Below are 20,840 nucleotides of genomic sequence, written 5' to 3'. Positions count from 1 at the left end.
CCCAACCATGGCTGGGGGCTGGGGGGCCTGGGTGTGCCCCAAAGGATACCAGAGACTTAGCACCTCCTATTAAGACTTTATTGCAAACTCTGAGGTCAGACATGGTCCCTGAGACTCTGGATAGTGTCACTGGCTCTCCCTCCCTCTCCCCCCAGATTCTGGGGGCAGAGAAGGGATGTTGGTCACCATTGTGGCCTGGCCTCTGCCTAATCCCACCCCACCGTCATCCCAAACATACACACACACACTGATCTGGAACGAGGGAGCAGGGCAGTAGTCCCCACCAGAGACGTAAGCCAAGGTGGGATGTCTCCGGGGTCCAGCCAGCAGTTGGTGATGGGAGTGGCTTCCAGCACTGGGTTGGGGGCTACACAGGGCAGCAGGCAGCCCACAGAGAGGATGCTACAGAGGAGGGGGTTCCCAAAGGCCACGATCAGCAGGGCTGTGGCCTCTGTGGCAGTGATGGGTTGTTCCAGTGGGCTGGGGGGTGGCCTTTGTGGGCGACAGGCCCTGAGCAGGAGCCCCCGTGCTCATCCAGTATGTATGGTGGGCAGCAGGCGATGCAGTTGAGCAAGGAGCTGCCATAGCTGGTGTAGCAGAAGTGGCAGCTGAGGCACACATGCAGGGTGGGTATGACTGTGACTGGGCACCCAGACCCAGCAGTCATTGCCTTCTGGGTGTAATTGAAGTATTGCGATGGGCAGTGGGAGAGGCAGAGGTGGCCCAGGATGTAGGCAGGATTGTGGCATTCTGCATGGGGCATATGGACATGGAGGTGAGGCTGAGGTATACAGCCCTGGTCCACCTACCCTTCCTGGGCCGCACACGCACACTGCCAGCAGGGCCATGCCTCACTGGGCACTCACCCTGGCACAGCCCCTCTGTGTCCCGCTGCACACACGCGCTGCTGGTCACCTGGGGGCCTGGAGGCCGCACTGTCATATCCTCAGCTGTCCCATAGAGCAGCAGTGTGTAGCGGTACAGCGTCCCTGGGCAGGGGTCATGGTGAGCACAGGGATAAGGGGAAGAAACTATTGGTGGTCTAATCCTGCCATTTTGGACCCCACTCCCCAGTTATCCCCACCCCACCCTGAAGCTGCAGACTCAGATGGTGCCCCGGCCCCCAGCAGCCATTGTGGGATGATAACTGATTGCCTATTTCTACTATGCAAGATCACTGGGAGCCCCACTGCAGTGGGGTAATTCAGGCAGGCCTCAGAGTGTCCAGCCTGTGCCTGCCTCTCACCCGTGTTGAAATAGTAGCCCTTGTTCTCCAGGCCCAGGGTCCACAAGCCCTGCGGGTCCTCATCCCAGAAGTGGGTGGACATAAAGATCCACTTGTTATAGCCTTGGCCGCTGACGTCGAATGGTCTGGGACAGACAGGTGGGGGTGGGGTAAAAGGGTGGATGACTATAGTCATGAAGGGGCCACTGAGCCACAGCAAGTGTCTGACTGCAATGCCAAGTGCTGCCTGCGGAAGTGGCCCTCACAGGACTGGTCACCCCTGCGCAGGCCACGCCTGACTCCAAAGTGCACTTGTCCCTCCCTGTGTGGACCCATAGGGTAGGTCCCCCGACCCTGACCTGATGGCCACAAGTGTGGAGCGGGTGCCCATGGGGCTGGTGAGCGAGATCTCCAGGTCCCCCCGGCGGCTGTAGGACAGTGACAGCTGCACCTGCACATGCTCCAGTGAGCGGATGTAGTTGGCACGGCCAGCACAGGCCGACACTTTCTTTCTCATGTGCATCAGCGCCAGGATGGGGCTATGGGTGGCATGGGGCATCAGGGCCCCTCCTGCTGGCCTGCTGGGGGGGATGGGCGGCCGGCCAGCAGGCAGGGTCTGGGCTCAGATCATGGGGCCCACCTCCAGGATTTACTGAGGCCTCAGGGCCTGCCTCCCAAGTGTCTGTCTGGGTGTTAATGACAGGTGTGGGAGAGGGCTGGGGATGTGACGTGTTGTCGTGTTGTCGGAGGAATGGGGAGGTGGCAGGTAATGCACAGTGGCTGGGACTGAGGAGAGTGCTCACGTGGATTTGTGGAGGACTCGAATGGCACATTTCTTCTGGGGCTGTGTGGGCAGCCATGTGCGAGCCAAGTCTACCAGCAGCCCAGCATCCAGCAACCCATAGCCATAGTGGTGGCTCACTGTGCGGAGGGGGGCCGTCACTCACTCTGTGGGCATGGTGTCCCCAACCCCACCAGGCCATGCAGTACCTTGACGCCCCACGCCATTGGTCCTCCAGTCCTCAGCCTGAAGGTGTGCCTGCCTGGATGCACGAACCACCAAGTGCTGCATGTCCCTCCATGTCAAGAACGGGCTGGGGGAGGTGAGGGAGTAAGCTGGGGCCACAACTGGGGGGTCAGGGTGGTAGTAGGGTCCCCACTGTCACCTACTTGGCCTCCAGAGCCAGAGCGATTATGCCTGCAGCCAGTGGGGCAGAGGCCGAGGTGCCTGTATGCTTGTCGGTGCACTGGTGGTACAGGTCCGTGGTGACCTGGGGGCAGAGATGGGAGTTCGGGGGCCCGGTGCATATGAAAACCCAGCCCTTGTTCACATGGAACCAGGGACTCAAGAAGGCACTGCAGAGCATTACACCAGACAAGGGGCCTGAGCACGGCCCAGGTCCACACCCCAGGTCCACACCCCAGAAGCACAGGCCAGGGTGTGTGAAGGGGCAACAGTGGGATGGGGCCTGGGACCCATGTCTATGTTCCAGCACTGCAGGAGCAATCCCTGAGAGGAAGGAAGAGAAGGGAACAGAAGGGAAAGGAAAGAATGCGAGGGGACAGGAGGGAGGATGGGGACCCAGGAGGGAAGGTTGGGGAATAGGAGAGAAGGTGAGGGATGGAGGGGGATAGGAGGGAAGGCAGGGACTGGGGTAGAGGGGGCTGGAGGGAAGTTGGGGGGATAGGAGGGAAGACATAGGGACTGGAGGGAAGGTGAGGAGACAAGAGGGAAGGTGGGGGGACCTGGCTGGGCCAGACAGAGTGAGCATGGTGAAGGGGTCCACTCACAATTTGGGGGTCGGTGACAAGGCCACTGCTGTAGGTGGTGGTGAGAGTGGAGGCGCAGGCTTCGCTGTACCAAGGCACATGGCCCTGCTGGGTGGTGCTGCCCACAGAGAGAGTGTGGATGCTGTTGGTGTAGCCGTCACAGTTGCAGTTGTCATAGTGCAGGCCGCCATTGCCAGACGCCCAGATGAAGAGCGTGCCTAGCCCACCTCGGCCCTGCGGATGGGGACAGGACAGGGGATGGGGGTGTCAGCCTTTCACGCAGGCACAGGCCCTCCAAAACCCTAGATCCTGCTCACTTTGGTGACGCCACGCCTGAAAGCTTCTCGGGTGAGGATGCCTGGACCGTCCACCGTTCGGCCATCGTCCTCGGGGCCCCAGCTGGCACTGTAGATGTGGATGTGCTGCGGCTGCAGGCTCAGTGACTGGGCCTCAATGACATCAGTAATGGTGCCATCCAGCATGCGCACGCCTGCACAGGCAGCTGTCGGTCCTCTGCAGACAGCCCTGCCGGCACCCTCACCCATCCAGGCCAGCTCCAAACACCCTAGCCAGCCCCTCTCTCTGCTCCTGGGGGTGGAGGCATCTGTGCAGGCTCAGCTCTCCACACCCTGAGTCTAAGCAACAAAGGCGAGGGCACCAAGAAGTTTCCTCCCCTGGTTGATCTGCCAAATCTCCCTGGCGTAATCAGCCACCCAGTGCCACCTCATCCAGCCCCTATCCTTGGCGCATCGGAGTACCTCCAATTCGGGCATTGTAGGCGACGCCTGTACCACAGAACCTGTTGTTAGCTATGGCTGCTACTTCCCCAGCACAGCGGGTCCCGTGCCTGGTGTCAGGGCAGAGAGGAGTGCCTGTCGCAGCTCACCTGGCCCTCACAGGGCACAAGGGCCACCCCCAGATCCCCAGGCTCACCGGTTCTCATCACTGGGAGTGTATCGTGGTTGGGGGTCTGGGTCATAGTCGTTGAAGTCATAGCTGGCCAGGGGATCCTAAGGGTGAGGTGGGGATGTGAGGGGGTTGGAGCAGGCCATGGGACCGGGGGAGGAGGGGCAGCCCCCGCCCCAGTTCAACTCAGGCTCACATAGTTGGCCCAGAGGTCTGGGTGGTCCTTCTCAATGCCATCGTCCAGGACTGAGACCACGACGCCCTGGCCTGACAGCCCCTGGTTCCAGACTTTCAGGATGTTTAGATCCGGCTGCATCTTGTTGTTCTATGCCAGGTGGGGGCTAGAGTTAGTAGGGCTCTGGCCTGGCCTGGCCCGACCACCTGGCCCAGCCCGCTCACCATGTACCACTGCTTGGAGAACCAGGGGTCTGTGGGTGCCACTAAGGAGCGCTTCACACGCCACTGCAGAGTCTGCTGCTCAAACCACTGCACCTGAGGGGGACATGCAGCAGGGAGGGGGCTGGGCCAACAAGCCTAGCCTGCCTTCCTCCCAGCTATCCTGCACTTTATTATTTTAAAAATATCTTTTTGCCGAAACTGGTTTGGCTCAGTGGATAGAGCATCGGCCTGCGGACTGAAGGGTCCCAGGTTCGATTCCGGTCGGGGGCGTGTGCCTGGGTTGCGGGCGCATCCCCGGTGGGGAGTGTGCAGGGGGCAGCTGGTTGATGTTTCTCTCTCATCGATGTTTCTAATTCTCTATCTCTCTCCCTTCCTCTCTGTAAAAAATCAATAAAATATATTTTAAAAATATCTTTTTATTGATCTCAGAAAGGAAAGGGAGGTAGAGAAAGATAGAAACATCCATGATGAGAGAGAATCATTGATCAACTACTTCCTGCATGCACCCCCGCTAGGGACCGATGACCGGGAATTGAACTGTGACCTCCTGGTTCACAGGTTGATGCTCACCCCTAAGCCACACCGGCTGGGCTATCCTGCACTTTAGAGAGCCATGTTCCACAAACGAAGGCCTGCCCCTCTGAGCCCTTTCCGCCAGCTCTTGGTCCAAGGGCCCAAGCCTGTGTCCAGGGTCTGCATAGGCCCCTTCCCAGGGTCCAACAAGGGGCAACTGTCCTTGAGGCTGTGCTTGTAGTGGAATGTGTGTCTGGGTTGTCTACTGCTTGTGGTGTGGGACGAGGCCTGGGACCTTGTGCTTTCTGGGGCTGCTCTTCTGGGTCCCCATGTGTCTGGGGCTCTGCCCTCAGAAGGTGCCTAGACGCTTGGAGCACCCATCCCCAGGGCCACAGGTAATTGGTTACTGCCTGAGGTGGCATGGAGTCCTAGGGTCCCAACTCTGCCCCTTCCCCCATCTCTGTTCTAGATCCCTCTGCCCAAGACCTGCCCATCTCCTCCCTGCAATGGCCACTGCTCTCTACCACCTCCTGGTCCTCAAGCTGACCCCTCCACTCTTCTTCTATAATTCATTCTCAACACATAGCAGCCTTACTCTTTGTTGAAACTCTCCCAGGGCTTCCTACCACACACTCCAGGGCCCACAAGGCCCTGCCTTCCTGGCCCTCACAAGCCTTCCTTTGCTGCTGTCGCAATGGCTGCCTCAGGGCCTTGGCACTTGCTGTTCTGCCTGACCAAGCTGCTCATTCTCAGATCTTTGCTCTTCTTCCTTCCTTGTTGATCTCCCCACCCCTTTCCCCCCAAACCAACTCATGTCCCTCTACTCCCATTTCAGCATTCAGGGCCATCATCTCCTCATTTGCTCTGCTGCAGTCTTGGGAACTGTCCCATGCATCTGATCCACCGGCAAGCCCTGGCTTCTCTCTCGCAAACCACATCTCCAACTGGCCAGTTCTCTCTGTCGCCAATGCTCCAGGCAGGTTTTGAACAGTTGGGCCTCTTGTCTCCTTATGGATCAGCTCCCAGCCCAGTTCATACCCCTTTGTGGCTCCCAAGTACTTGCCAGACTCAGCCTCAAATCCTCAGCTTGTAGAGTACCTGGGAATCTTAATCATTCAAGTCAAAATAGAGGAGGTAAGGGGGTGGTTGATAAGAAATGTTGATAGTGTGCCAGGCCCTGGAATGTGCATCACGCACACACATGATCTGTTGCTCTCCACAGACCTTCCCTGTCTGGGTCCCCACTGTATGGACTGGAGGGCCAGGTGAAAACCAAGACTCAGAGAGAGCAGGTGAGTTGCCAAAGATCACAGCCATTCATAACCATCACAAGGATAACAGGACGTGTCTAAGACACTGAGGGGGCAGCCTCAAGGCCAGGCTCACCTTGGGGTCTTTCTTCAGGCGCAGGCGGTGGCCCCAGTGCGGGGTCAGGGACTGCTGGACCACACCCCTGTGCCGCAGGTGGAAGTACTGTCCATCAGGGAAGATCTGGGAATGTGCGGGAGCAGCTGATCGCTAGGACCCGGCTTCCCTGATGCCCTGCAGGATGCCCCGTTTGCATCCTCCCCCAACCAGATGCCCTGGTGCGAGCTTCATGTGCCCTCTGGGGGTCCTCGAATCTGAAGCAGGGGTTGGTTGGGAGTTCTTGATATCTTAGGGGACCCGAGAGACACCTTCCCATCTGTCGGGGCCTAGTGTCTTGGGTTGTCCAGTCCCGCCCCCTCCAGTCCATCCGGGTCCCACCCACCAGCCCCAGGTTGACGAAACCGAATCTGCGTGCCAGGCGCTCGGCCTCCCGGGAACCCTCAGACACCCGCACGGCCCAGCTGCTGACATAGATGGGGGCCCGGGCCGAGACCAACCCCACAGATGCGGGGCAAACGAGGGCCAAGGCCAGGGGCAAGGCCAGGCGCAGCCAGAGATCAGTCCGGGTGGGCCGCATGGCGGCGGGGGCGGGGGCGGGGCCGGGCCTCCAAAAGCCCCTCCCCCTGGCCAAACCGCCGCGTTGGCCCAAGCGCCCGCCCCGCCCCCGGCACCATAGCAACCCTTGAAAGGCTTCAACTCCCAGGGGTCCTTGCGTCTCCCCTTTGGAGGCGCGAAGTCCCGACAGAAATGGGAGGGTGGACACACGCAGACCCAAACCCTCTGGAGCCTCAGTCTCCCTATTTGTATATTGACCCCATTCTTCTGACCCAGAGGAGTTCACTATTGTTATGACTGACCCCGCCCTTTTATTTAGCCGCACCCCTTCCTACACACCCCTCCCTAGAATCAGCCCCTCCTCTCCCGTCCAACCAGGATTGCTCTTTAGAGCGAGCGCCACTTCTCAATTTAGCTCCGCCCCATACCCGCCCCTCAGATTCCTTCCCACAGTCTTTATAATATGCCCCGCCCCTTCTCTGTTCTTGCTAATGAAGCTCTTACCCTTTCTCCAATCAACTCTGGTCTTTTTCAGGCCCCTCCCACCAATTCTGTCTACTACAGCACGCTTCTCTCCTCCCCCAGCTCCACTTACACCACCGCTCAGCCAATAATCCCCGGCCAAGACCCCGCCCCCCCAATCAGCTACGTCCCACTTCCCCTCGACCAATCGGCGCCCTCAGCCTCTGCGCCCCGCCCTCTTCCTTCAGGTCGCGCCTGCGGCGGCCACTGCCCGCCAGAGGGCAATGAGGCGGGGGAGACGGGGCAGGCCCCACCTCCTTTGCCCGCCCTGCCCTCCCATTGGCCGGTGCGTCGGGCGGGAGGCGGGGACCAAACAGGAGGCAAAGACCAGCCCGGGAGCAGAGCGGTGCGACTCTCTTCTGAAGAAGGCGGCTCGTGCCCGGCGGGACCGGTGCGTAGCTCCGAGATCGAGCTCCGGCTGCCAACCCCGGTCCCGCCGTTGCCATGGACGGCTTGCGCCAGCGCTTCGAGCGTCTTCTGGAACAGAGGAACTTGGCCACCGAGGCACTAAGGGCGCTCGAAGCCAAGACCGGTGTCGACAAGCGGTACTTGGCAGCGGGTGAGCCGTCTGATGGCGCTCGGGGCTGTCGCCCCATTTCACCGGCCTGCATACTGAGGCTCTGGGGCACCTGGGCCTTGGCCTGCCCCCATCCGGCCTGCCTCAGCTGCCTTATGGAGGGGAGAGCCCACTGTCCAGTGGGGAGGCTGAGATCCTGGCTGGGGAGGGGTCCTCGGGTGAACCCGCAGCCCCTCCCGTGCCCTCGCCGTGCCACCTTGGGCCAGGGCCACCCCTTTTCTGGGCCCCTGCAGCACCCCCACTCTGGTCCGCGTGTCTGGAGGCTGTCCTTTGCCCCCTCCCTTGGGGCTCTGGGTGCCCGCCAGGCCAAAGTCCGGTTCTTCCAGTTGCCCTGCAGGCCCCAGGGGTAGGAGAGGGGAGGAGGGGGCAGATAGGCCCCAGTGCCCTGAGTGTCTCTTCACCTCCTTCCCAGATGACCCCCAGCCTGAAAGCAAGTGTAGAGATCTTGTTCTTTCAGAGGGGCTACTCCCTGCCAAGAGGAAGGGTCATTCCCACCTACTCTCCCATTGTTTCCCCTCTTGGCGTGCCCTCTCCTCTCATTGGCCTACTGTGCATGAATAGTTGAGTTGGAGTTGGATTGTTTGACAGTTGTGGTGGGGTTGGAGACAGATTGGATAGGAAACCAGGGAGAAGGGGCCCCAGCCACCCCTGACTGTAACTACCATTCTAGTTCTTCCACTTTCTTTCCTCCTCAATAACCTGGGATGACCCCTGCCACTCTCAGAGACTGCCTCCTTAGTAAATGGTTAAATGCCTTCCTTCCCTCTTTCGCAGTGTTCAGGCGCGCCCACTCTGCCACTTCTTCTAGGAAGACCCCCTGGAATGAATGAATCACAAAGATGCTGGTGGGGGCGGGAGCATGTTCTGGGTGCAGACAGTGCCAGGTGTTTTGAGCACCTTCTATGTGCAGATGCTGGGAGTCCACTTAACTCCCATGTCCCCACCAGCCGGAGATCCCCATGCCAGGCAGCCAATGAGGGTCTGAAATTTGTCCCCCAGGTTCCCAGTGCCCAACTATGTCTGCTTAGCCAGGGACCTGCCCATGTGAGCAAGCCTGGCTTTCCACATCTCGGTACCAGTGGTTGGGCAATTTAGGTCATAGAGAACTGGGGAGGGGCCCACTGGGAAGAGGCCATTAGGGAGGCTGATAGTTAAAGGAAACTAAGGCCCCGAAAGGCAAGGGCTAGGTGGGAGGATGCCCCTGCCACCTGCCCTGTGTGGAGTATTCACCTCTCCTCACCCCCTGGGCCCCATCTGTTGTTGATCTCAGGCCATGCCCTCCCCCTCCAACCCATGTACAAGATCATCCTCCTATTGCTGAGGCTGCAGGAATAGGGATTGAGGGCAGGGGTGCCCTGGGAGAGCCACTGACTATCGGTTTCTGAGGAAGAGGTGACGTTCCCCCACCCCCTTGCCCAGATGTGGGAACCCTTGGGCTCCACATGTCGCAGATGGTCAAGTACCCTACCCCAGGCAACAGGAGGAAACCTAGAGGAGCCAGCTGGGGAGGACTTCCTCCACTTCTGACACCAGGCTCTGGGATAAAAACGAATGCAGGTGGAGGGAAGTGTATGGGTGACTCTGCCCTTTGGTCCGGAAGGTAGCCTCTGTGAAGGAAGCGGGAAGCTGTAAATGCTCTTCAGTGACCCTGGGCAAGCCCCTTTCCCTGACAGCTTTTGTTTAGGTCTTGTCATTGCATGAGACAGAACAGAGAAGCACACAAGTAGCACTTAGATGTGGCAGTTACAATAATTGTTTTCAGAGTGGCTGATGCTCCTGGCTCCCCATATTCCCACACTGTTCTCCTCTGAGCCTCTTTGCTGCGAGTGTTTTTGTGACCAGAGTCCCTCAGTAATGTAGGGAAAGGATGAGTCCTCTCTGTTGAGTGTATTTAGCTAATCCACAACAACCCTAGGAGCCAGGGTCACTGTAACCCCATTGACAGATGGTGAAACTGAGTCTGGGGAAGCAGAGAGAGAGACTTTCTCAGTGTCGCATGGGAAGTGAGTAGAAGAACAGAGGGCTCTCCAAGATCTGAGAGGCTCTGTACTGCCCTTTGCTGCCTAAGACAAGGGGGTCTCAAATGGGCCATACTGCCCCTGTTAGGACACTAGGCAGTGTCTGGGGACATCTGTGGTGTCATGGCGGCATGCTCCTGGCATTGAGTGGGTGGATCCAGCCCCCCAAAGAGGATGACCTGGCCCAGATGTCAGCCCAGACTGAGAAACCCCACACTAAGATGACATTTTGAAAATATATTTTTATTGATTTTAAAGAGAGCAGGAGAGGGAGATATAGGATCATTGATCAGCTACCTCCTGCATGCCCCCCACCAGGGATTGAGCCTGCAACCCAGGCCTCCAACTGGCAACCTCTTGGTGCATGGGTCGATGCTCAACCGCTGAGCCACACTGACCAGGCCTAAGATGAAATTTTAAATTGCTTCTGCCTTTGTCCGCTCACCAGTAATCATGTCTTAATGATAGAATGGCCTCAGTTTTAGTTTTTTCTCCTATTACTTAGGGCTCACGTACCCAACCCCTCTTACAGGGCCCAAGGTGAGGTGGTTATAATTGCAGATGATTCCTTATTCAGCAAGTGTTTATTGGGCAGCTACTCTGTACCCACCAGGGCCGAGGACCCTGCCTGCCTTTGGAGAGCTCACCGTACAATAGGGGAGATGGATATGTTAACTAATTACAGACACAAGGCTCGGTGTTCAGAGCCATGGTGGGGGTCGTCCAGGTGCTGTGTGGAGACTAGCACACCCTGGAGAGGTCACTAAGGCTTGTGGGAGGAATGTCAACTCTGCGGGGTGCATCCGCCAGGCCAAGAGGAGACTGGGAGCCTGCGGACTGGGCGTGGAGTGAGCCAGGCCCTCACCCATGCCCTCTTTTCTGCAGGAGCCACCACTCTGCTAAGCCTGTATCTTCTGTTCGGTTACGGGGCACCTCTACTTTGCAATCTCATCGGGTTTGTGTACCCCGCATATGCTTCGTGAGTGTCCATGGGCTGTCCAGGTGGGGAGCATGAGGGACTCCAGGCAGCCCCTGATCCCGTCATACCTCCCCCCGCCCCCAGGATAAAAGCTATCGAGAGTCCAAGCAAAGACGACGACACTGTGTGGCTCACCTACTGGGTGGTGTACAGCCTATTCGGGCTTGCCGAGTTCTTCAGCGATCTACTCCTGTCCTGGTTCCCTTTCTACTACGTGGGAAAGGTACGCACCACTGGAACACACACAGGATAGGATCTCCTGGGAGCAGGCAGGCAACCAGAGACTGGGGGTTTGAGGGGCCCGCCCTGCTGCCTCCTCGGGTGTCGGGGGAGACTCAGTCCCTTCCCTGTGGAAACAGGCCCAGCCAGGGGAGTATCTGATGGGGGCAGCCCAAGTCCATCCAAGAAGGTGTCTGATGGGGGTGGCCAGACACATCCTAAGGAGTGTCTGTGTGGGCCTAGGTCCACATAGCCCAGTGTCTGCCGGGAGAGGTCCCACCCCTCCTCCCGGGGCAGATCCGGGCCGAGTGTAACTGCCATCCATGCCTGCAGTGCGCCTTCCTGTTGTTCTGCATGATTCCCGGGCCATGGAATGGGGCTCACATGCTGTACCATCGAGTCATACGCCCGCTCTTTCTAAAGCATCACGAAGCCGTGGACAACATCATGAGAGACCTCAGCGGGCGAGCACTGGACGTGGCAGCAGGAGTAACCCGGGACGGTGTGTGCTTGTAGGGCATGGGGGAGTTAGTTTGTCCCAGTTTGGGTCTGTCTGTCTCCCAGCCTATCCACCCCTGCTTACCTTCACTCCTGGCTCCCCTCCTCCTGACTCTGACTGGTCTCCATCTGGCATCTTGGCCATTGGCATCAGGCCCTCTGGCTTCTCCTCTCACTGTCCGCCTTTCTCTCCTCTGCTTTCGGAAACCAGTCCTTCAGACCCTGGCCCGAAGCCGGGCTCTCGTCACCCCAACGGCTATGGTGGTGGGCCCCCCGCTGCTACTGGAGCCAACCATAGGTAACCCCCACCCCTAGGAAGTAAGTTTTATATGTGTATGCATGCATATGTGCACGTGTGAGTGCAAGCATGCGTGTGTGTGTGTGTGTGTGTGTGTATGACCGTGGGTTGGTTTGTGCATTGTGTGAGTTCATTTATGTGTGTGATTGTGTACAAGTGTACCTACATATGTGTGAATATGTGCAGATGACTATCCTTGCCAAGGATGGCCATTGACCCTACCCTGGTCCCCAGCAGCCTCCATCCCACTCTCTAGCAGCTGAGCATAGCCCAGGACCTGAGAGCTCGGCCAGACCTACCTTACCCCCATGGCCCTCTCTCTGCAGCCAAAGTAACCGTGACTCAGCTCCAGAAGGACAAGTGAAGTCCCTACCAAGTCCCCGCGCGGATAAGCTGGCCGGCCAGCTAAAAGGCACCATGTCCTCCACGGATTCCTCAACTGATTCCTCAGAACAGACCCACTCTGTTCCCTCAGCCCCAATCAAGCCAGCCTCTGGGAACGCCTCATGTACCACCTTTGGCCCGTCCCATTCTCAATCCTTGGTCACAGGCTCTGCCAGTGGCTCCAAGCTGCCTGGCAAATCCCAGGTCCAGTCTTCCTCAAAAGCATCTAGTGCGAGAGCCAATTCTTCCAACCAGCCCCAGGCCTATGGTCAGCAGCACCCCCAGCCATCTGTCACCTCCTTGGGCCCCTCCCAGCCAGCCCAGCAGTCCCCCGGCCCTGGTTCAGGCTCTGTGCATCATCCCAGCACCTTCTCCAGCCAGCCCCCCGCTACTGTGCCATCCCCCAGTGGTACCACCATCCCCATGCAGCCCCACAGCAGTCCCAGTAGACCAGGGGAGTCGGCCCTCAAGGGCTCTAAGTCCAACAAACATCAGAAGACGTCCCCGACACTGATATCTCCCAGTGGTACCGGCATCCCCATGCAGCCCCACAGCAGCCCTAATAAACCAACGGAGTCAGCCCCCAAGGCCTCTAAGCCCAACAAACATCAGAAGACGTCCCCAACATTGACATCTCCCAGTGGTACCGGCATCCCCATGCAGCCCCACAGCAGTCCCAATAGACCAGGGGAGTCGGCCCTCAAGGGCTCTAAGTCCAACAAACATCAGAAGACGTCCATAGCGCAGCCATCTCCCAGTGGTACCACCATCCCCGTGCAGCCCCACGACAGCCCTAATAGACCAACGGAGTCAGCCCCCAAGGCCTCTAAGTCCGGCAAACATCAGAAGACGTCCCCAGCGCAGCCCCCAACCGGTACCTCAGTGCAGGAGCAGCAGCCCCAAACCAGTACCTCAGAGCCTGAGCTGCCTGTCTCCTACCTTTCTGGGTTCCCTCTGGAGTACACCTCAGAGTCCACCACTGAAATCACCTGCCACTGGCCCCACCACCACTCCTGGCTCCAATACCTACAGCACTGCTGGCGCCTGAAACACCTATCCTGCTAGGACAGGGCTCAATAAAATACATCTCGCAGAGCCTTCTTTTGCCGCCTGTCCTGGGTGTGTGTGTGTGGGGGGGGAACCAGGTGTTCATTGCAGGGATCCTCCCATCTAATCAGGAGAGGTTGCTGTGGAGCCCCACTTTAAAGATAAGAAACTGAGGCCCAGAATTATGGTCTTGCCAAGTGGCTGAGATGAATCAGAGATGAGAATTGGAGTACAAGTCCCTTTTCTGGAAGGGGACCTCAGGAAGCTTCAGTAGGGAGTGGGTAGGGGAAGGAGCCAAAGAAGTAGGTGTGGCCAAGCCTGGAACCTGTGTCCAGTGCACACCTGAGACCCTCTGTTCAGGTGCTGAGGGATCCAGGGACTATGCACTGGGGGAGCAGTGGCCATTTGGGTTCAGCCAGCATCCCTCTGCAGGCAGCAGAGAGGCCTTGGGGCTGGCAGTTGACAGACTGGCATTCATGGAAATGGAGAGAGGGGAGTTGGGTGAACACTAATGGGGCTTCCTTCAGCTTTCACTTGGGTTTCCTTTGTGAGGCTGGCATGACCCTGTTCATGAAATCAGGAATGGATGCAGATGCAAAAAGCCCAAAGAAAGAATAGCAAATCCAATCCAACAGTATATAAAATACAGAATGCTCCCCTGTACAGCTATAGATCCCTGGAGGCGGATCCTGAGCTGGAAGCTGGGGGACGGGGTGGGGGTGGGAGTGGAACTGGACCAGGAGGCGGTCTCAGTGGAAGCGGGTGCCTGAAGCCTGAACTGCACTTGCAACGAGCTCCGCCTGGAGCCTGGGGGCCAGGTTTTGTCCCCTGAGGAAGGGGCTGTAACACAAAGGCATCTGCTTTCACAGCTGGGGAGGACCTGGGCCCTACAGAATCCATCAGGCCACCCATCTCACCACTCAGCTCCTGCCACCCAAGCTCTGCTTCCCCGTGGTCCTAGGGGGCCACAGCTTCTGATGCAAACACAAGAGAAGGGTTAGCAGGATGAACCGCAAACCCTGGCACTGCAGGTGCTTCTGAGGCTGTAACTCAGTGGTTCTCAACCACTCAGTTTTTTCTCAAAGGTGCTGGGCACCTGTCTGTAGACACCCAGTTTCTTTTCTTTTTTGGGCAGTTAGTCTCTATTCTTTCAATTAAGAAAAAAAGTAGTATTTAGTATGTGGCAGAGGAGGGCACCACACTACATGCCGGGTATTCACTAGGGCAGTGATGGCGAACCTTTTGAGCTCGGCGTGTCAGCATTTTGAAAAACCCTAACTTAACTCTGGTGCCGTGTCACATATAGAAATTTTTTGATCTTTGCAACCATAGTAAAAGATTTATATTTTTGATATTTATTTTATATACTTAAATGCCATTTAACAAAGAAAAATCAACCAAAAAAATGCGTTCGATTGTCACCTCTGACACGCGTGTCATAGGTTCGCCATCACTGCACTAGTGAGAAAAAGGAACTCTTTGCCATTTAAATTGAGGACAGGCAAGGAGACAGGAAATGGAAAGAGGGTACCCAAGAAATATGGAGAGGAAAGGAAGCAGTGACAAAAAAGGAGAGATGCCTGAGGTGGTGAGTGAGCTGACACCTGAGAAATGAGGAAGGGCAGGCCTGAAGGGCAAAGGCAGGGACAATCAGGCTGTGGAGCCTGACCTTGGGGCACCTGGCTCAGCTGAGGGACTAAAGGAGGGCCCCGGAGATCCTTCCAGAACAGAGGTGCCTAGGGGGTCTGCGCCTTCACACTCTCCCTCACTGTTTTCACGTTTTGACTCAAATGCCTTCTTCGCAGGGAGGTCTTCCCTGATCCCTCTATATAAAATCTGCATGACCCGCCATGTCTCCATCTCAACTTGACGTGTTTTACCTATTTCTCTTGCCTCTCGCCTGCCTGCCCCGTTAGACTGTGAGCGCCACAGCGGCTGAGTGTCTGTCCCGTGCTGTGTTCCGCCTGGAACATAATAGCAGGTCAATAAACATCAGCTAAACTAATTAATAGCTCTAGGAAGGCTTAACAGAAAAGGCAGCCATGGTCGAGTTCCCCTCGGACCCGCCCAACAGGCCCCACCACCCTCTGACCAGGGATGAAAGCGACTCCCAGGCCTACGCTTGGCCGCTTGGCCGACTCTGCTCAACTTGCCCCTGGCCAACCATCTCCCACAGATCCCACCACCTCCGCCCCACCCCGCAGCCCCCTGCCGCAGCGGCCTGCCGGTGTCTGCTCTGCTCTGGGGTGGGTGCGCGAGGCATCGGAAGGCGAAGACCCTACCGTCCCTGATCGAGACACCCAGTTTTTGCCCAAACACATCAGCCAAGTCTTGCAATCCTGTGACATGCCATGCCCCTCGCTCCTTAGCCAGCCTTGCAGTTCCCAGCTGGTGGTGACTCTAAGACAGCCTTCCCCAAAAAGGAGGCAGCCCTCTGCAGCCACCAACACCACTGCCCGTGTCCTCATCCTTGAGAATTCTAACAAAGGAGGAGGAATTGCTGAGTGTTACGCGGATATTGAGCATTTGTTGTATTCCAACCCCTCCTCTAGGAGCCGGGGTTACAGTATTGACCCAGAGAGTTAAAAATTTCCTACTCCTGGTAGTTTGGGAAGGCAACAATTGGCATGATACATGTATAACATGTCAGAGAGAGCCCTGGGGCTCAGTTGGTTGGAGCATCATCCTGTGCATCTAAGGGTCGTGGGTTCAACTCCTGATCAGGGCACTTACCCATATTTCGGGTTCAATCCCCAGTTCAGGGCGCATATGGGAGACAACTGATCCATATTTCTCTCTCACAATGATGATGTTTCTCTCTCTCTCCCTCACCCTTAAATCAATAAAATAAAAAAAATTTTAATTAAAAAAAAACACATGTCAGAGCGAGGTGAATGATGTGGGGAAAATGCAGCCAAAGTTGAGGGGGCCAGGGCTGCAATGTCAGGGTCAGAGAAAGGCCTGTCTATGAAAATGACATTCAAGTAAAGACATGAAGAAGGTGAGGGCATGAATCTGGTGAGAATCGGACAGGGGTGGTCCAGCAGAGAGAAGAGTCTCTTCAAAGGCAGAGCCTGGCAGAGTGTAGGAAGAACAGGGAGACCTGTGTGGCTGGAGCTGAGTGAATGAGGGGGAGAGAGGAGGTGAGCCAGGGGGTGGACCGTGCAGATATCTGGAAGGCGTGGTAAGGACTTTGGCTTTTCCTGGGGATGTAAGATTTGTCAAGAGGGAGGAAGGGACTGATCAAAGGTCTGCTAAGAGGCCTACGTGGGTGTTGGGGACAGGGATCTCAGAATCTGCTTATCACTGGCCCAGCTGTTTGAAGAATGTGCTGTGGCTGTGGTCTGGGGGTGGGGCAGTGCTGGGCTCGCTCTGCACCTGGCATCCCCCCTACCCTGCTGTCCCTAGGCCAGTGATGGCGAACCCATGACATGCGTGTCAGAGGTGACACGCGAACTCATTTTTTTGGTTGATTTTTCTTTGTTAAATGGCATTTAAATATATAAAATAAATATCAAAAATATGTCTTTGTTTTACTATGGTTGCAAATATCAAACAATTTCTATATGTGACTTGACACCAGAGTTAAGTTAGGCTTTTTCAAAATGCTGACACGCCGAGCTCAAAAGGTTCGACATCACTGCCCGAGGTGGTGAAACAGGTGCTCAGAGGCTGTCCCTGTCCCCCTGCCCTGGTCAGCTCACCAGGCAGTACAGATAGGGAGGATACACACCTGTCTCCCCAGGTGGAAACAGTGACCTTTAGCCCCTCAGACTTGTTTTATTTTATATTTTTTATTGTTTTTTTTAAAATATATTTTTATTGATTTCAGAGAAGAAGAGAGAGAGAGAGAGAGAGAGAGGAATATCCATGATAGGAGAGAACCATGGATTGGCTGCCTCCTGCTCGCCCCCTATTGGGGATCGAGCCTGTAACCCGGGCATGTGCCCTGACCGGGAATCCAACCTGTGACCTCCTGGTTCATAGGTCGATGCTCAACCACTGAGCCACGCCGGCTGAGCACATAGTTTGTTTTATTCTTAAACCTACAGAAAAGTGTAACCAGTGACTCAGAGCTACTAAGGCAACAGGGCCAGCCCCTCCCAGTCACTCCCCACCCCCAGTGGTATCTCGGTCCTTTCCTATCTGACTCAGCTGTGTCTGTGAGACTCACACCACGGTGTGTATTATCAGTACTTTGCTCTTTTTCATTGGTGGAGAGCATTTCATCCTGTGGGTAGGCCAGAATTATTTGCCCCATTCCACTGTTGATGGGCATTTGAGTAGTTTCCCAATTTGGGTTATTATGACTAAAGCTGCTAGGAACATTCTAGAACTGACCTTTGGTGAGTGCGGCTCTCCTTTCTGAGAGATTGGAGAGTATAGGGTGAGCCTCTGAGTCTTCTGGGGCGACCATAACAAATTACCACACACTGGGGGCGGGGGGCCTTGAAACAACAAAGATTCAGTCTCTCACATTATGGGGGCCAGAAGTCAGTGTTACGGGGCCACGCTCCCTCCTGCGATTCCAGGGAGGGTCCTTCCGGCCTGTTCCAGCTTCGGGCTTGTGGCCTCATCGCCCCAGTCTCTGCCTCCATTGTCACATGGCCTCTTCTCTGTCTCTCCTTTGCATGCCTCTTATGAGGATACCTGTCATTGGATTTAGTGCCCACTCAGGTAATCCGGAACGATCTTATCTTGAGACCCTTAATTATATCTGCCAAGATCCTTTTTCCAAATAAGATCCCATTCACAGATTCTGGGGGTTGGGACTTGGACATATCTAACTTGCTACTGAGATTTTTGTTCATCTATAGCAGACATGGCCAAACTGTTTTCCAAAGTGGTTCTGCCAACCTCACCTGTATGCCCACATCTAAACCTGTGAGCTCTCAGACAGTCCAGGGCTTTCTGTGGCTCTTTAAGTGGACATGTGTCCTCCTATGTGTCAGTCGTCTGGTACAGGGTCAGTGAGAGAAGGGCAGATGACAGAGTGGTGCCCTCTGCAGAGAATTAGAAAGGAAAAACATGACAGGCCCCCCAGAGCTGGCGTTCAGAAATATCGAAAACAACCTTTTGTGGGGCTAATGAAATAATTACAATTACTGTCATTTTTACTAATATGGAAGCAAGTTTCAAACATGCCTGTTTTAATTCATCTTTTAATAAACATCACCATCTGTGGGAAGTCAGTTTGGAGAATTCCCAGTTCTGGACAAGCAAGGATGTGCCACCTGTGCTTCCTTCAAGAGGAGGTTCCTACCCATTTGCAGTCACTCCGGGCAATGTGTGTGCCTCTAACCCAGATGGGCTAGCGTATCCCTGCAGGGACACGGTAACTAATGAAAAAGGGCTGAGGACTGACTGTAAAAAGGAAAAAAACAGAATGCTTCACTTTGTTTCTGTCATTCTATGTAACCACCTGGAGTTATTAGTGTTTCAATGCAAAACAGCATAATACGTTGCTTGGCAAGTACAAATGGTAGTTCCTTCCTGAACCACCACGCTGTTGAATTTGAGCAACTTTAGAATTGCAAGGTTTTCTTCTCTCTTTTTTTTTTTAAGTTTTTTTTAAAATATATTTTATTGATTTTTTACAGAGAGGAAGGGAGAGAGATAGAGATAGAGAGTTAGAAACATTGATGAGAGAGAAACATCGATCAGCTGCCTCCTGCACATCTCCTACTGGGGATGTGCCCGCAACCCAGGTACATGCCCTTGACCGGAATCAAACCTGGGACCTTTCAGTCCGCAGGCTGACGCTCTATCCACTGAGCCAAACCGGTTTTGGCTCTTCTCTCTTTAAACAGTTAGACTGCTTTAAAATGAAAGAGCAGATCAAAACAATGGCATGTTTACTGGGAGTGTTACAAGACCATTACAGGAGGAGCTGTGAAGGGCTGGGGAAGTCACTGCTCTCGGCCACAGGCCACCCTGCCTGCCAGAGGAGACCCTGTGCTGGCCCTTCCCAGGAGCAGGCGCCTCTCGTCAGCCAGTCCAGATGCTTTGGGATTAGGAGCTCTGGGGCTGAGAAGGCCTGAGACCCTTATTCCCAGACATATCCCCATACTGCATGGAGGCAGAGGGGACAACCTCAGGCCAGTGGTGGGAAGAATGGAGCCGTAAGTGGGTGCTGGTGTAAGGCTGGTGGGTGAGGAGAGGCATTCCTGAGGAAGGCAAGTGCAGATGAGAGAAGTGGGTGTGGAGGAGCAGGTACATAAGCATAGGGCCCTTCAGGGCTGCAGGTAACCAGTGCCTTGACTACCTTTCCCCCATCCTGCCACCAGTGGGCGCCCAGGCCCCACACCTCCCTCCAGAACTGCATCCTACTTTGCTCACGAAATTTGGGGCTCTGAGGTTTCTCCAGCTTCAGCACTCGTTGCAGATGACAGAGCCAGGCCTGGGATGGTCTAAGCACTGCTGGGCCCCTGGCATACAGTAGGCACTCAATAAATACCCTTTGGAGGAATACATGAGTGAACTGAGGGGCTAGGGAAGGAATCCAGAAGAATGTGATTCCCATGATCAGAGCCAGGAAGCGCTGAAAGGGTACTCACAGACCGGGAAACTAAGGCCAGGAGAGGGGAGTGGTCTGGCCTCAGGTCATCTGCAAAGTCAGGGGCTGAGCCCATCCAGCTCTGAGACCTGCATATTGTGTGCCCCTTGCCCACTGCCAGTATCCATGCTAGCGGGGAAAACACAGCCATGATGGGACAGAAGAGCAGATTGTCCCAAAATGACAGTGTGGGGCACCCATCCGGAACAGGGAGGCAGAAGACGGCGCCCTCACCCAGAGTGGGGGAGGGCTTGCTGAGCCACCCCCCACACACCCTCACTTCTCACATGACTGATGTCTGCCCTCTTGCTCCAGAAGAATAAATGAAGAGAATTTATGACAACACAAGAAGAAGCAGGCCTGGAGAAGAGGCTTGGGACCTATAAAAGCCATCTTTACCCCGTACTCACCCCATCCTCATATAGTCCCTGTCCTCCCCTCCCACAAAGTGTCAGACATTCTGAAGGGAGGTGGGGAATGGACCAGGTAGATGGGATGGGGTTTGTGAGATCACATGTGTACACGCTGTGAGAGCACAGTTGTGGATCCCACTACCACCAGTGCATCCACACATTTCTGTGGCCAAGTGTGCCCTTGTTTTAAAAAATTGCTTGTAAAAACTAAGTAGAAATATAAAAGGGGTGAACAGCAGTGTGGACTGGAGGAACCCCTTCTAGAATTGCTGAGGTTGTCAAAATTATCTTTGAATAGTCATGGGGATGTAAAGTAAACCATAAGGAATATAGCCAATAATATTATGATAACTATATATGATGCTAATTGGGCACTGGAAATACCAAAGGGAGCACTAGGTAAGTATATGATTTTCTAACCACTAAGCTGTACACCTGAAATCAATACAAAATTGAAAGAGAAAAGATGATCTCGGAGCCTTCTGGTAGTCAGCACAAAAGGGGAAATGAGTATGTTACAGTGCCTAGTTAGGTATGTGTTCTAGTGGGTATGTCTGTCTGTGACAATGTCTCTGAATACATTGTGGTGAATG

At 55.4% G+C, this 20,840-nt stretch overlaps 2 protein-coding genes across 4 annotated transcripts; one reads left to right on the top strand and one right to left on the bottom strand.

The window, feature by feature from the left end:
* Window positions 1-946: 946 nt before the first annotated feature.
* Window positions 947-6,758, bottom strand: PCSK4 (proprotein convertase subtilisin/kexin type 4; the record flags this gene model as incomplete). The annotated part of the gene is made up of 13 exons (XM_081092674.1): window positions 947-989; window positions 1,585-1,764; window positions 2,029-2,146; window positions 2,216-2,319; window positions 2,396-2,496; window positions 3,017-3,229; window positions 3,313-3,485; window positions 3,754-3,842; window positions 3,929-4,005; window positions 4,098-4,226; window positions 4,301-4,393; window positions 6,200-6,304; window positions 6,564-6,758. The coding sequence occupies 13 exons, from the start codon at window positions 6,756-6,758 to the stop codon at window positions 947-949; spliced, it is 1,620 nt and encodes a 539-aa protein (XP_080948800.1).
* A 788-nt stretch (window positions 6,759-7,546) lies between these two features.
* Window positions 7,547-13,333, top strand: REEP6 (receptor accessory protein 6). 3 transcript variants are annotated; one of them, XM_081092333.1, is made up of 6 exons: window positions 7,547-7,817; window positions 10,739-10,832; window positions 10,917-11,055; window positions 11,385-11,553; window positions 11,761-11,847; window positions 12,174-13,332. In XM_081092333.1, exons 1-6 carry the CDS (start codon window positions 7,703-7,705, stop codon window positions 12,209-12,211), a joined length of 642 nt encoding a protein of 213 aa, XP_080948459.1. In that variant the 5' UTR covers window positions 7,547-7,702; the 3' UTR covers window positions 12,212-13,332. The 3 variants fall into 3 exon arrangements, with proteins under 3 accessions (XP_080948459.1, XP_080948460.1, XP_080948461.1); XM_081092334.1 differs by having other exon boundaries at window positions 11,761-11,867; XM_081092335.1 differs by lacking the exon at window positions 11,761-11,847 and having other exon boundaries at window positions 12,174-13,333.
* Window positions 13,334-20,840: the final 7,507 nt, after the last annotated feature.

Source organism: Myotis nattereri (genome assembly GCF_964212035.1).
Source record: "Myotis nattereri genome assembly, chromosome: 5".
Taxonomy (NCBI): domain Eukaryota; kingdom Metazoa; phylum Chordata; class Mammalia; order Chiroptera; family Vespertilionidae; genus Myotis; species Myotis nattereri.
This window is presented reverse-complemented; position numbering and strand designations above follow the sequence as displayed.